This window comes from Pleurodeles waltl, chromosome 1_1 (assembly GCF_031143425.1).
Source record: "Pleurodeles waltl isolate 20211129_DDA chromosome 1_1, aPleWal1.hap1.20221129, whole genome shotgun sequence".
Lineage (NCBI taxonomy): Eukaryota > Metazoa > Chordata > Amphibia > Caudata > Salamandridae > Pleurodeles > Pleurodeles waltl.
Window position 1 is genome coordinate 663,515,162 of NC_090436.1, and position 16,530 is coordinate 663,531,691.

Genomic DNA, 16,530 nt, shown 5'->3' on the forward strand with positions numbered 1-16,530 from the left:
TTGTTAGAAAACATAAAAATGAGAAAAAACAGGAAAAAGGGTAAAGAGAAAAAAACATGAATCAGTAGTCTTTTTTGTATGACTACTGTGCCCTGGAAAGGACAGAGCTGAGACAGTGGCAACAAAAAAGAAGAGAAATGATGATAAGTGAGATAGGGAAGTGGAAGGGAAGACAGAAGAACAGAAAGGATGTTTATATTAACTTTAAATCCCAGTTAATTATTTTTCTAGAACTCAGGTGCCCAATTAGATGGTGATTAACTTTCCTTCTCTTTTTTTAAAAGTTGTTACTTTAATTGACACTGTAACTGTTGCTGCTTGAGATTTTAATCCATGGTTAGGTGGTGATTTATTCTTGTCTCTTGTAATATACACAGTTGCAGATTCAGTAGAAAGGATAACCTGCGAGGAAAAAGTATAGGGAAGGAGGGGTTAAGGTGAGAAGGCATGAAAGTGGGTGGAGGTTGATGTGGTCCCCACAAAAATTAGAAGGAACAAATGGGTGTGGATAAGCAGAGGGAACTCCATAAAGGTGTGGAGGAGAAGAAGGGAGAAACTAGAAAACAAAAAAGTGCTTTAGTGGAAGATTCCGCTAAATATAAGGAAGAGCATTAGTAATCAGTAAAAAGTAGGCCTAGGTGGAGTTTGCAGAGTTCTGTTACATGGAACTCCACGACATGCCAAACAAAACTCAGCCGCACTACGCAAAGTTCTGCAAGCTGCGGAGTTTGGGTAAGTCGCGCCATTCATGCTGAATTTCAGCACCAGGAGTTTCTCCTGTGCTGTAAAATCCACGCGAACAGTATCACGTGGAGCGCCAGAGGGCGCTAACTTCTTTCTGCAGCTCAGGGAGATTTTCTACTCGAGCGGCAGCTTCCTCAACGCGAGTGGCAGCTTTCTCATTGCAAGCGGTCGCGGCCTACCACGACCACTCGCGTTCAGACATCTCCCTCGCACTCACCAATTTAACGATTTCTCTTGCTTGCCAACTTAATTTTAGCGAGCACAAGCAAGAGAAAAAACTCTTCTATGTGTCACTTTGCAGACTTCTCGGAACTCCGCATAGAGCGCAGAGTGGGGAAAGCTCCGCTAACTCCACCGATGGAGCAGAATTCTTCACCCACCTCTAATAAAAAGACGACTGGGACACAATTAATTACACCAAGATGCATTCATCAGGTTGGTTTCTCCAGCATGGTGAATGCCGTGCAAGGGTAAAAATATTTTGGGAAAAAAGTTTGACAAAAACGGGTCATCAGAGGCGGATTAATGATTTTTCGCCAAATTCAAATATAACAGAGCAGCACCCTTTGTTTAAGCCCTCATAAATCCATTCGCCTTTTATGGATGCGTCTTTCCTTTACAGTCATATCTGCCTGGCATGCTGGTGGGAACGCACTTCTAGAGAGGAGCCGCTTGATGCCATGCACTTGGCCGCTTCACCACAAAAGTCTACCTGTCGGTTATACTGGCACCACCCATTATCACATAGGTACGCTCACTGAAAACTCCCAGCATTTTTGTTCTAATGTTCCACTTTGAAAAATGTGCTGTCAACGGGTGCGCTTTTACCATCGTCTTGCTACTAAATTTCAGCTTCGGGAAAAACTTCAGAGGCCGAGAAGCCTCAATTACTTTAACTTATTTGCCTTTTAAACTTCCGCGTTGCTTTCCCATAGAATTTTAAGTGTACTGCGGGTGCATTCCTGACGTCTACTCTTATTAAAGTCTGATGTTAAACAGAAAGGGGAAAGCATGTGCAGGGAGATTAATTTATCTCTAGGGAATAAAAGCACATTAATAATGGAGATAATGTTTTCATATATGTTGGAATCAAGTGTTCCTTTTCAATTCTTTATTAGCAAACACATTAGGGGAAAATTATCTCACCCTCATCAATAAAGCCTAATTGCTGAGAAACGTTCTGTTTTCTTTGCACAAAAATTCGAAAAGAGATTGTTCCCATTACTTCAAGATGAAAATGACCAGGAATTGTTATCGTACTTTCAAATATTGTTGGCATATGCGACAGCCTTACTAAGAGGAATGTTTGCTTAATACACCACGAACTGTTTTTGTTCAAAACAAATGAGCTTTATGGCACATCTATATAACACAAAAACACTAGGTCCTGGAGAAAAGGAAACATTAAATGAGAGAAATGGGTAATATTTTTGGCTTACCAGAGCAATGAACTCTAGTCCATCGGTCAGTCTCATACCTCACTCTTTTTTATTTTTCACCCTGCCTTTCTCTTACCTTTCTCTCACTGCTAAGTATTTAGGGCCTCATTTACGAGGTGCTAGCGGCACACTACTCCACTGAAGTGTCACTTTTTTATGCTCCAGTGGCGCAGTGTGCCGGTCCATATTTACAAAGCCACCTTGCGTGGCTTTTCATGGCATTGTAAATATGGACCCCTTTCATGCATAACACTGTGTGAAAGAGGCATTCCATGGGTGTTGCTGTGGGTGTTCCCATGCAACATCCACGGAATCCGAAGGAATCTGACGCATTCCCAGATTTACAAGTCTGGGAATGCATCAGATTCCTAAACCACCTCAGGAGTGACGTTAAAGTGATGCAAAAGGGAAAAATAACTATTTCTCCCCATTTTTCATTTTTCTATGTGTGCTGCATCCTGCAGCACATATGGAAGGAGGAAACGCCATTAATGATTGTTTCTGCAGGAAGGTATCCCTTCGTGCACACAAACATTCATCCCTCCAACGCAGACACCCTTGCACCATGATGCAAAAGTGCCTGCGTTGGAGCTGGGCAGCAATCTGTGCACCAGCGCAGGGTACAAGGACAGGATTGCACCGTATCTTATAGTTTTGGCGCATTCCTGTCCTTTTGTTTTTTTTATGCAGGATGGCACAGCAAATAGGCTTGCGGCGCTGCCCTGCATTTAACTTTTGACTTACTTACCGCTATAGTGCAGGCGTCAGCCACTGGCCGACGCCCGCACTACCTCCTTGGTGCGGGTCACGACCAGTGCCTGACACCAGGGAGGGTGTTAAAAATTCCTCAGGTGCATCACACCCGAAGATTGTTTTTTATTTTAAAAAAACCCAGGAGACATGGAAGATCTTCCGTGTATCCCCCACCCACCCCTTTGTCACGTCAGCACGCTACGAGGTGCACTGACGTCACTATCTGTTTTCTCCCCCGGAGCAGGAAGTGGCCTTGCTGCCGCTTCCTGCTCCAGTGGGGAAACAGGCCCAAGCGGCCTCCCCGATGTTCAGGAAGGTCTTGTTTGAAAGGGGAGGCTCTCCCCTTTCAAACGAGGCCTTCCTGAACCGTTTTGTGGCCCTCGATCGAGAGCCAGTAAACCCCTCGGAAAACGGGCCCCCTTCCCCTCCAGGGGTATATTTTTAAGAAAACAAGGTAGGTTTAATCTAGCGCCCCGCAGGAGTTTAACTTTTTTTTTAAATAAAAAAAAAAAAAATGAAATTGATGGCCCCCAGGGAAACCATATAGCTATTAAAAAATATATAGATCTATCTATCTATCTATCTATCTATCTATCTATCTATCTATCTATCTATCTATCTATCTATCTATATATATATATATATATGTCTATATATAACTATGATCTATATGTAGCTATATAGATAGATATATATAGGTATAGATATAGAGATAGATAAATATATATATATATATCTATCTATCTATCTATATTTTTTAATAGATATAGATAAATATATATATATATTTTTTTTTATAGCTATATATAAATATATGTATATAGATACAGAGATAGATAAATATAGCGATCACTTTTGTCAACATGTGTGTGGTTTCCCTGGGGGCTGGGTCGGCCCCCAGGAAAACCACACCCACATATAAAAGTGATATATATATATATATTCACCACCAGTTCTCTTGCAGTTGCAGCTTGTGTCTTCAAAGCAATGCACATACTTCAACAGACGCGTTTCAACTGTAGCTTTTTGGTAGCAATAAAAAAGTCAAGTAAGTCTTGTGATTATGTTTCTGCTACAAATGGATCTGACTTTTGTCTAGTGACAGTTTTGATGCCATAAACTAGCGGAGAAGGTTTATATGCCTACTGCAAAGATCAAATCTGTATTTTATGTAAATAGATGAGTAGATTAATAAAGTCAGCCAGTACCTACACTATAATACAAATTAAATGTATGTGCGGGGGGCTATGGAGAGATAAAGGGCACTTTTGCTGGGTGGTAGTGAGGGAATCCGAGGAGGAGGTCATGGAAGTGGGAGCACCAATAATGATTGTTGGACTGGGCACTAGAGGCGCTAAAGACTGTGACGATTGGTATGTGACAAGGTGAAGTAATAGTGTGTCTTTTTTTGAGTGTCTTGAAAGAACGTGCTGATTGAGGGACGAAGCGAAGGTAAGGTGACCTCTACTGTTGCACATATCACACACACACACCCACCAGCAATTTTGTGACTGTCTACGTAGGCTAGTGTTTTTAAGTGACAGTTTAGCCAGTAGCAGAGATGCCATCTCATTAGATGACAGATGCTCAAGCCCTCACTCGGGCTATAGAGGACAGCTCTGATGTAAGATCAGAGACTGAGACAGCAGATACTGAGACAGCATCTGAGTGACAGGACAATAGCGCAGACTCTGGGAGTGATTTTTCAGTCAGAAGAGTCCCATTCGATAACTCTTCTTCCATTGATTATGAGGGAAGTGATGAGGACAGTCCTGCTGTCCCATCATAAGCACAGTCTGTGCAGCGGGACAATAGCGGGTTAGCCCAACCCAGATAGCAGGTGAATGGGGCGGCAAGCACCGAGAGAGTGCTCTCTTGGGAGCTCCCCAATTAAGTTCAGCCCCAAATTCCACCGCACAGATCGTATTGTGGAGACATCAAAATTATCTATCACAAAACAAACTGGTTTTCTAAGGCAGGCACCTGCGTTCTTGGTCCTGGGCTCGGTGGCCTTATAGGGAAACCTACCAAACACAGACATTTTTCGAAACTAGACATCCTAGGGGAGTCCACAGAGGTGTGACTTGTGTGGATTCCCCAAAGTTTTCTTACCCAGAATACCCTGCAAAGGTGAAATGTTGAATAAAATCTAAATTTTTTCTTGCACTTCTATCACACAAACTACAGGAAAAAGATGGGATCCACAAAATTCCTACCACCCAGTGTTTCCCCACCTGTCCTGATACAAAACGCTACCCCACATGAGTGCCTGTACCTAGTGCCTGTGTCAGGAATGGATCACCCCAGGGTCGACAGTTGCCCTCATGTAAGAACCAACATTGACTGTTATGTGATCTATTCCTGTCGCAGGCACTAGGCCTACCCACACAAGTGAGGTACCATTTTTATCAGGAGACTTGGGGGAATGCTGGGTGGAAGGAAATTTGTGGCTCCTCTCAGATTCCAGAACTTTCTATCACCGAAATATGAGGAAAAGGTGTTTATTTTGCCAAATATTGAGGTTTGCAAAGGATTCAGGGTAAAAGAACCTGGTAAGAGTGCCACAAGTTACCACATCCGGGGTTCCCTTAGGTGTCTAGTTTTCAAAAATGCACAGGTTTGGCTTCTTTTCCTAGATTCCAGCTGAGCTAGAGACCAAAATCCACAGCTAGGCACTTTCCAAAAAACAAGTCAGTTTTCAAAGTAAAAATTTGATGTGTCCATGTTCCATTTTGGAGCATTTCCTGTTGCGGGCACTATGCCTACCCACACAAGTGAGGCAACCATGTTTATCGAGAGACTTGGGGGAATGCTGGGTGGAAGGAAATTTGTGGCTCCTTTCAGATTCCAGAACTTTCCATCACCGAAATGTGAGGAAAAAGTGTTTTTTCCCAAATTTTGAGGTTTGCAAAGGATTCTGGGTAACAGAACCTGGTGAGAGGGCCACAAGTCACTCCATTCTGAATTCCACTGGATGCCTAGTTTTCACAAATGTATACGTTTGCTAGGTTTCCCTAGGTACCGGCTGAGCTAGAGGCCAAAATCCACAGCTAGGCACTTTGCAAAAAGCACATCTGTTTTAATTGGAAAAATGTGATGTGTCCACGTTGTGTTTTGGGGCATTTCCTGTTGCAGGCTCTAGGCCTACCCACATAAGTGAGGTACCATTTTCATTGGGAGACTTAGGGAATGCTGGGTGGAAGGAAGTTTGCGGCTCCTCTCATATTCCAGAACTTTGTAGCACCGAAATCTGAGGGAAAACAGTTTTTTTCCAAAGTTTGAGGTTTGCAAAGGATTCTGGGTAACAGAAACTGGTGAGAACCCCACAAGTCACCCCATACTGGATTCTGCTATGTGTCTAGTTTTCAAACATGCACAGGCTTGGTAGGTTTCCCTATGTGCCGGCTGAGCTAGAGGCCAAAATCCACAGCTAGGCCCTTTCCAAAAAACACATCAGATTTCAATGTAAAAATGTGATGTGTCCATGTTGCGTTTCCTGTTGCAGGCATTAGTCCTACCCACGCAAGCAAGGTACCATTTCTATCGGGAGACTTGGAGGAACACAGAATAGCAGAACAAGTGTTATTGCCCCTTGTCCTTCTCTACATTTTTTCCTTCCAAATGTAAGACAGTGTGTTAAAATACATCCATTTGAGAAATGCCCTGTAATTCACATGCTAGTATGGGCACCCCGGAATTCAGAGATGTGAAAATAAACACTGCTTCTCAACACCTTATCTTGTGCCCATTTTGGAAATACGAAGGTTTCCTTGATACTATTTTAAACTCTTTATATTTCACCAAATGAATTGCTGTACACCCGGTATACAATGATAACCCATTGCAAGGTGCAGCTCCTTTATTGGCACTGGGTACCTAGGGTTCTTGATGAATCTACAAGCCCTATATATCCCCACAACCAGAAGAGCCCAGCAGATGTAACAGTATATTACTTTTGAAAATATGATATCGCAGGAAAAAGTTACAGGGTAAAACGTGGAGAAAAATGGCTGTTTTTTTACCTAAATTTCAATATTTTTAAATTTCAGCTGTTATTTTCTATAGGAAAATCTTGTAGGATCTACACAAATGACCCATTGGTGAATTCAGAATCTTATCTACTTTTCAGAAATGTTTAGCTGTCCGGGATCCAGCATTGATTTCACGCCCATTTCTGTCACTAACTGGAAGGAGGCTAAAAGCACAAAAAAATAGTGCATTGCAAGTCCTTTGATCATGCCATTTCAGGGGGGGGGAAACACATGCTTTCTTCTGCAGTCCTTTCTTAACATTTTCCCATTTTTCTGAAAAAAACAAAACTGTATTTTGGCTAATTTCTTGGTCTCCTCCAGGGGAACCCACAAACTCTGTGCACCTTTAGAATCCTTAGGATGTTGGAAAAAAAGGATGCAAATTTGGCATGGATAGCTTATGTGGACAAAAAGTTACGAAAGCCTTTGTGCAAACTACCACAAATAGCCAAAAAAGGGCTCAGCACTGGGGGGTGCAGGGCAAGGCCCAGCAGCTAAGGGGGTAATTTTATTTCTCCATTTTAATTTTCTTCATTTTATCCATTTCTTGATTCTGCGTTTTTTATCCAACGTTTATTTTTAATTTTAGTGTATACATTTGTATTTTCTTCACTAATTCCATTTTCTTTCTTTCTGTTGCTGGTTCTTTGTTTCTCTTTTGTATTGTTTCTTTCTTGTTTCAGTGTTTCCTTTGACCAACATCCTTTGCTCCATATCCCCTTTCCAATATCTCTGCCTACTCCTCACTCTGTCTTTCTGAATGTCACAAAGAATTATCTTGGCAGTTAGCTAGAAACAATATCTTTTCAAATAAACATTCACAGGTGACAAGCCCTGCTTTGAGCTAGTGAAATGGTATTTAATAGACTCTCAATGACTGTTCACTGAAGTTCATGGATCAAGTACAAAGCAAACAGTAGGATCACGTTGAGTGCTTGGGAGGAAAGCAGAGAAGGGTCGGCGGGTGGGCAGAAGCGCAGAAAGGCTATGTACCATTTCCACACTGCAAGAATACTTTGTACTGAAGTTTTTCCATATAAAGGCTCAGTTGAAGGGAGGGTAAACGCGCACACATCTGGATCTCTTGTTGTTTTTGGGGTCGAGTTAAGAGGAAAATTGTTGTGCCAATTTTACAATAGAAGTGTATACATATCTAAATCTAACATAGCGAAATTGATGAAGGAAATTAGTTGGATGAAAGGCTTATATTTATCACCCTTTCTAAGATTCAATATTCCTGTCTGAATGCAACTTCTATGGGAGTAAAAGTCATGATCCTGAATATGTGTACTTTTTAATAGTGCTTTATATGCCACCTTTGTCTGTAAAATGTTGTATTGCTCAACCGTAGACATAAATGTGAAAGGTTTATACACTCGGCAGTCAGGGCAGAGATCTGAGTGTAAAATTGATGGTCACCGGTTTGAATCCCAGGGAGGCAGTCAGAGAATCACAAAATTAGAGCCATGGAATTTTGTGGTACGATTAGAGTGGGAATACATGTACAAAGAGAGAACTTGGCTTGTGATGTGCAATATATAAATGTGCAGTGAAATGATTAAGGGGGCATCTCCCACGGGCGTAAAGATAACAAGATGTTTTTTCAAACTTTGATAAAAGAGATAGCATGGTCCCAGATTTTTTTGCCATCCATTGGACGTTTTGTAAGAGCTTTTCTTATTTGCTCTGTCAATCATTTTAAGATTACTTTGAAACAGAAAGTTACACCAGTGAAGGAAAGAAGTGCAGCGTGGCAATATTTTAGAGCAGGAAAGTTGATAACTAAAGGGTTCCCTTTGCTTCTACTCTTCTCCACAAAAGAAAATGCTACATTTCAGATGCTGCTATAATGAATCTTCCTGTTCCTGGATAGGAAAGCAGTTCAAAAAGCACCGCACACTAAGGAGGTCATTATGACTTCGCCGGACGGAAAAGCCTGTCCGCCGAAGTTCCGACGGGGAGGTTGCAGCCAGTGTGGCTGCCTCCCCGCCTGCCCCATTACGAGTTTCCCGCTGGGCCAACGGGCGGAAACAGAGTTTCCACCCACTGGCCCAGTAGGAAACGGTCTACAGCATTATCGTTGGCTCGTAACAGAGCCGGCGGCAATGCTGTAGTGTGTAGGGTGCACCTGAACCCGTCGCAAAGTTCACTGGCAGTGCATGGGCAGTGCATGGGCCCCCCTGAGGCACCCTGCACCCCACCTCCACCAGCCTATACATGACGGGGTTACTGCCATGTAACCTCTGGTGGAGAGGGGAGTCATAATCCCCAAGGCAGCGCTGTTGTAGTGCTGCCCTGGCGGATTAGGACCGCCAGCGCTGCCAGACCCTCCTGTGGAGGAAAATTGGCAGTGCTGGCGGTCCGACCGCCAGGGTCGTAATGAGGGCCTAAGACAGAAAAATGCTAATAAAACAATGGAAGGAGCTCTTAAACTTCAGTAGAAATATAATGCCCCTTCAAAGACATGTTCTCGTGTGTGTTAAAGCAGAAACCAGAAACAGGTTCTGCTTTAAAGACACTAGTTCACTATACGCATCTCCAGCAATTTTAGCTGATTCAGGGGTACATCATTAGAGATGATGGCAATGATCATATCTTTGCCTTTATTAATCACATCATTCACCCTAAGACCTGGCAAAATAAAGACCAGGCATAAGAATTCCAGTTCCCTCAACCTCTCCCAGCTAGCTCACTTTCACATATGAGGATCACTATCCAGCAGCAATCTGCAAAAAATGTAATGTTTTGGGTAATGTTAGAAAGTGTAGAATGTCATCTCTCTGTCAAAATTCTTATTTTTATTTTTGATGATGAAGCACAAGAGTGACCCTATTTGCGGTACTTTAGCACACGTTCTTATCAAATGGGTGAGCCCAGGTGGTTTACAGGTGCTTTCTTCTCAGAATCTAGAAGAGGGTGATCCAGTGATGAATTGAGTATCATACTGCCAAAGGATATTATCTCTTGTTTCTTGGATCTTTTCAACATTTCATTGCTAGGGATATCGCCCTTAGAGAGAGATTCCCTTAAAGGGAAGGTCTCCTCTTCATGTGGATAGCTGTACTGTTTTTCAGTAATGTACGTAAAGACCCAGACCTCTATATGCTGCCTCAAGCGTAAGCCAGATGGGTGGCTGTGAGAAAAGGAGTTTACAATGATGTGATCATGTAATACAGTGCCATACTCTCGGTCCTGGTGTAGAAGCATACCACACTAGACCACAGTGACAAGAGCAACCCTAGAAAGTACACCCTGTGGAGATGGAGTTTGTAATAAAAAGAAAAAGAAACAGGGTAGCATAGCATATGTCCAATTGAGAGCCTGTCTCTGGAGTGGAGTGAGGAAGAAGGACATTGAAGAAATATGCCTGTTTTCTCATGTGTGTTACCTGAAAGGTACAGGTTTATCTTTAAATTCTGGTGTATGCTCAGAACGCACCGTACCTAATGCTTTTAATTTGATTAATTCACAATCACCTTAGATGAATAGTTATGATTCCTAGGTAAGTAGGTAGCATTGCATTGCATTAGGGAAATATTGTGAAGGTCCTGTCTTTTATTTAAAAGAAGACTAAGCTGGCTTTAGCTAGAGATACATAGGGCCAAATTTACTAAGATTTGGTGTCAGCAGAAAGTATCATGCAGAGAAACAAACTGGCGCAAAATTTTAGAAGGATATTTACGTTGCCGCACAAAAAGTATTTTGTGCTGGAAATGAGCCCTTTTCTCTGCACAAACAGTCCTTTGCACTGCTTTGCCTCACTTTGTACTTTTGACTCAGAGCCCAATCTACTAAGATAGTCAGTTGGCTTTGCAACAAAATATTATGCCTCCTAAAAGCAGGCTCTAACTTGGATATTTTTTTTATTTCTCCAAACATTTCACACATTGCATGCATGCTGTAATGTGCAGCACAAATCCAGCGTATGGAGTATAGTAGAATATGTTAATACATAGGAATGTTGACTGTACTTCCAGTGCAAATCCTATGGTAGGCATCATGCCTGCACATATGCCCCTTGGTGCAAAAGATGTGCATTGCTCTAGCTAGCCTATCTGGGTGCCAGTGCAGGTGGATGACAGCAGCACCAGTCCAATTTTAGGTTAAGCCTACCAGGCAGCACAAACTGACAGGTTACGAAGTACATTTTGTGGGCTTCCCAAGATAATACAGGGGCTAAAATGCCCATTGCTTACCACTGGTTGACTTTACTGTCACTCTTATTTGTTTGCTTTCTATTGGACAGTTTTCCTTGTTTCAGCCAGTGCATCTTGTGTTTGTTCCTCTCATGGAGCATAGCCTCTTTAATATCTCTTTGATTGGCTGGCTTCTGTTTCCTCTACTCGCTTATAGGAAATAACTTTTTTCTTTTTGTTCAAACACTCCATGAGAGTGCATGTTTTCCAGCTGTCCCCCTAATGTGCTTTTCTTTCTCCCACTTATGTGCTCCTCTCACCTCACCTGTGTTGCTCTCTCTCAAACATGTGCTTTTCCTTTTGCATCTGTGTTCTCTACCGCCTGATGCTTCTCCCCCAACCATCACTCGAACCCACTCATCCATTTTATTTTTTTTCTTTAAAAGTGCCTTTGTGCTACAATAAAAAAAACACGTTTACACTAATTTGTTTTTTATTTACTGGTCCCTTTCGGATTGGTAAATAAAACTAAAAAGAAGATTGTGTCTTTCTGTAGGCTTGGGCGAGTTTTGTTTTTCTTTAGTCATGCTGCAACAGCAGCTGTGATGCTGTACAACATGGCTAAAAATCATTGGCACAGCCAATATGTTTCATAGGTGAGACCTATTGGCTTTGCCACTGCTTATTAGCAAATATGGCTGTGCACTGGTTTCTTCCGTTTATGCAACAGAGTGCAAAAGTATTGGTCACTGTGCTAAAAATTGATAAATCTGCACCTTAATTTCATTAGTCTGCGTATTCAACAAACTCTAGTTACAGTGACACTTTATTGGTAAAAAGATGCACTGAAATGTGGCAAGTTTTTTTCACTAAACTAAGAGCACTTTTTCTATAGGAAACAAACTAGCTACATGGGTGACTGATGAGTTACAGCTCAGGACACGGCGTTTCCAAGTGCAACAGAGTTCAAATGAGAGGAAATCTTCTAAATAAGTGAGAAGCAAAAGTACACACGTACAAAGCACTACACATACCTCAACAGCCGCATACATTTCCTCTAACCTTTTAGACACCTCTGGGTTGGACTCTCACTTGCACATGTACCCCACATACACAGTAGCAGAGCATCAGATGATGCATTTGCTTACAGCTTTCCTAAAGCCTCCTCATTGCTTCTTGAGTTCCGCAAGAAGCTAAAGACCTGGATTTTCAAATAATCTCCAGAACATCCTCTCGGGTGATTATTCTGCTATACAAATCAGCATAACACAACAGGGTCTGAAATCATAGACGTGTGGTCAGTATGTAGAGTTTTCTATTTTTTTGGGAAGTCTGTAACATATACAGGAGTACACATCATCAGATAAGGATGCTCATCTGTCCCATGCAGTAATGATTTGCATTTAGTTTAGCTTTCATCACATCTGCACTAACAACCCTTCTAAATTAACAAGCATGTGGAGAAATAAATTTAGTCCTCATTCACAAAATCTTTTGATGTCATAGGAGTGAAATGCACCTGAATTTCAAGGCCTAATACATCTGTGGCCAATTGTCACTTTCTCCATATTTCACACATGCTTTCTCCTCGAAAAAAAGCTTTGTGAAGCAGAGGTTGCTTTTTTCAGGAATACCTATGTCTTATTACAAAAAATTAAAGAGTCATTTACACCCAGGAAAAAAGTAAGACCTACCTACTCACAGAAAAAGTCATTTGAATAGGGCCCTGGGTGTTAAAAATAATACGTTGTTGAGCTTTTAAGAATTTTGTAACTTTAAAAAAAAAAAGGTTTGTCGGTTTATGTTTAACAATGTGCTATCTTTCTGGATAGAACCAATACTATATTGTGTGAATTTAATCTGTTTCCACAGGAAAAGCAGTCAATTTTCTGGGAATGTTATGAACAATTTTCTTAATATATCACCCAATATCCACAGGTCATTAAGCGCTAGGGTACAAATCTATAGATTGAGATTGATTAGCACTAGGTGTTCATTGCGTATAATTGATTTTATTTTTCAGCTAAAGAGAAAATATTGTGCTACTTTTAGGTCAAGAGTAAATTATTTCAAACATTGTGTAGAGTTGGAGCATGGTGATTAAACAACTTTTTATATTAAATTGTGTATTATTTAATGTTTTTAAGTATCTATAATATTATAAATTGGTAATATATATATTATGATTGGAAATATAAGTATTGGTTTTCCTACAGGGTCTAGAAACTAGCATTACAAATTGATAAAGCAGGTTTAATCGTGACCAACAATTTGGATCATAGAGTTAAATGCATGTCACTCACCTCTTTATGATATGTGACTCAACATTTGTATCTTGGCAAGGACATCTCAGCCTTTCATCAGAACAATATTCACCCTTCATTCTCTCCTAGCAGCAAAGGTTTCAAGTCCAAAATTAAGTCTACGGTGAGGTTATGAACAGAATGTAAATATTTGCATAGTACTAAACATTGCAGTTTTGACACTGCAAATGCCTCATATCTAATTAAATTGCACCTAATAAATTATTACATGGTGTAAGAGGTATTTACAGCATTAAAACTGCTATTTTTAGTACTGTATGCAGATGTTTACATTGTGATCATAACCGCACCCTAAATTTCACTTTGGACTTGAAACATTTGCCGCTATAAGAGAATGAGGGGTGAAAATTTTATTCTAACAAATTGAAACAGACTGCACTCTTTTGATAGCTCAATTGTTGTTATATTGCTGCCTCCAACCCACCGTTACCACATGATTTGTAAGTTCTAATGATATCATAGGAAAGGAAACCATAGTCAGAGAAAAACAGTTACATAAATTTACTACCAAGTTAACATAAAAAATAGCATACCACCGTTTGGAAAAATAAAAGCTAATATGGCAAGTGGCACAATATCTGCAATTTCCTGAGACTGAATGTCCCCAGGACATGTTGCTTCTTGGATATGTTTTAGGTTTCCTAATGGATCTTGATCAACAAATACTTAACAAAGAACTGTTGTAAAGAAGGTTGTTTGACTTACTTCCCAGAGATGCTGCGTGTTTCGGATGCCTCCGGCTTGCACTTTGTCTGGAGACAGGAGAACGCCTTGGAAAGGACCAATCCAGGTGCCCTGTTGGATCCTCTGCGCTGCACAGATACCATAGGCCAGTCCTGGTACCGTGCTCGTGCAAAGACAGACCTCGCGAGGCAGGTCTCGCAGCCATTCTGGGATCTCCGGAGGAGGAGCGGCGGCTGCAGAACTGCTGGTGCCCACCAGGCGGCGCAAGGAGTGCAGAGGCCCATGCATTGGACATTCACCATTTCGGTTATCAGCACACATATCACAACCTGCAAAGGGAAGGAGGGAAGGGAGCAATTGTAGAAGTTATTAAAATATTGGAATCTGACAAATATGATAGGATGCAATGATTTTCAGAAACAGTGCAGTAAATTACGTAATGTATGGGACAACTTGCTGTCTCTTTAAAATGAGAAATTCACTATATGTATGTGCCACACATGGCTGAACTCTCCTAATCTATGACTGACACTTATATCAGTTTGAGCAATATGTTGTTAAATCTATGCAGTGAGATGAAATCAACCTGACTGATTTCGAAACCTACTACTCAGAGAAGCCTGAAGGCACAATAAAACAGGGCTAGAACTGCTGTTCAGAACATCTGAAGCATGTTGTTGCATATGCTTGCAAAACAACAAAAAATACCCAAGCAAGAGCCGGCTAAGGCCAGATGCATTGGCTTTGCAAATGCTGGTTTTGTGCATTCTGCTGCTCTTAACCTTGAACCATACTCCACAATTTCACACAAAAAACAGCGCTAAATTGTAGCTTTGTGGCAAATGCATTTCGAAATGTTCTAATCTTGTCCCTAGTAATGATGGTCTCACAAGAGATAGCTGCAGTGCGAGCACAGCGAGCACTTTGAAGCAGGCTTATTTGACCACAAGATGTAACCACATAAGCAGGACAAAATGCATTTCAAATTCATACACAACCACTAGGCCTATGGTGGCATTGCCTTTCATTTGCCAGTCAGCAATAGGTCATGTGACTCTGAGCGCTTTGCTGAGAGACACCGAAAAAGAGAATGCAAGAAAGTTGGTAAACCATAGCGCTATGTGCACTCGAACCATGCCAGTGTGAGTGGGCAAACACGTGTATATCGCACAAGGCAGGTCCATTCACCACCTAGTCCTAAGGTGATGTGTTTCGAGAGTTCTGGACAATTGTGCACCATTTAAACACGTTGTCTAAGAATAAGGCCCTCCTGGGAAGATAATTACTATGGGTCTGAAACAAATCTAAAGATCCTATCCTTCCACCAGTCAATACCTATTCTGGTGCCATTAACAGCTGGCACTTATTATTTTGTGAACGAGCAAAGTTGTGAAGAGGTTTTTTTTTGCTTTGTTTTATGCCTCATCGGACAGGGCACGCTTTATTGGCAGGCAACTATTTTATTCTCTGCACTGCCAGGAAATCAATTAAGTACCTCCAAAGTTTGAGGTTTGCAAGTAATTTTTCTAATTTTTCAAAATTGTGAGCAAATACACATGGAAGAGCCACGAGAACATTAAATCACTGTCAGTAAGTTTCCCTTGGTATGTAAAAATAATTCATTCATGAGGTCACAGCAGTAGGTGCGATATAACATTTGGTCGGATCTGCAAAACAAAGTTATGGAAAAGCTGCATTTTCCAGAAGCAGTTAGCTTGTGCGCACACATCTGGGTACACCGCACAATGAGTGCACGTACTCAGTACATGCTTGCTCCCACCGCATTTTTCAGCTGGGTAGAGCTCACAAGAGGTTGGCCTTCTGCATGTCTCGGTATTGCTGAAGTGGGCGGCGCTCGCACCTTTACCTAATGTCAGATGTGATAATTTGCAATTGGCAAAGTTTGTAAGTAAAGTATTTAGCACTTGTAGAGTCTCACGCACCTTTCTGTGACCCCTGCACCATCTTGCTCACGCAAAACGATTTGATCACCCTGTGCCCAAATCTACACGTTAGACCACTATAGACCAATATACTATCAAAGTATATATGCATGCTCTAATCTGCCACTGAGTAAGGAGGCCACACCAGCGGCGGCAGTGCGATATACACATGACAAGGGCAATTAAGTTGTCTGTTAAATATTTCACCTCTGCATTAAATATGGATTAGCATGTGTAGTGTTGGTAAATGCCTATCGTTCTCGAATGCCGTGCGTGAGGAATTCCACAGGCGCTGGTATGTATTGGAGGCATTCGAGAACGGAGGTTGTGACGGTTTTGAATGGCGGACGGAGCAACTGCACGTCTCCCTTCTTCCATGTACTTGAAGAAATAAAGTAATTTCCAGACTCACTCGGTGTGGAGATTCTTACAATTGGCGACGAGGAGAAGAATTAATCCGAGTGCGTCATCTTGAG

The 16,530-nt window shown here is 41.5% G+C and overlaps 1 protein-coding gene across 1 annotated transcript in view; it reads right to left on the reverse strand.

The window, feature by feature from the left end:
- PRDM6 (PR/SET domain 6) overlaps positions 1 to 16,530 on the reverse strand; it is a 249,583-nt gene that overhangs the window by 178,915 nt on the left and 54,138 nt on the right. Inside the window, exon 2 of the mRNA XM_069221885.1 lies at positions 14,133 to 14,440. Coding sequence (XP_069077986.1) covers positions 14,133 to 14,440 — 308 coding nt within the window. The remainder of the gene's footprint in view (positions 1 to 14,132; positions 14,441 to 16,530) is intronic.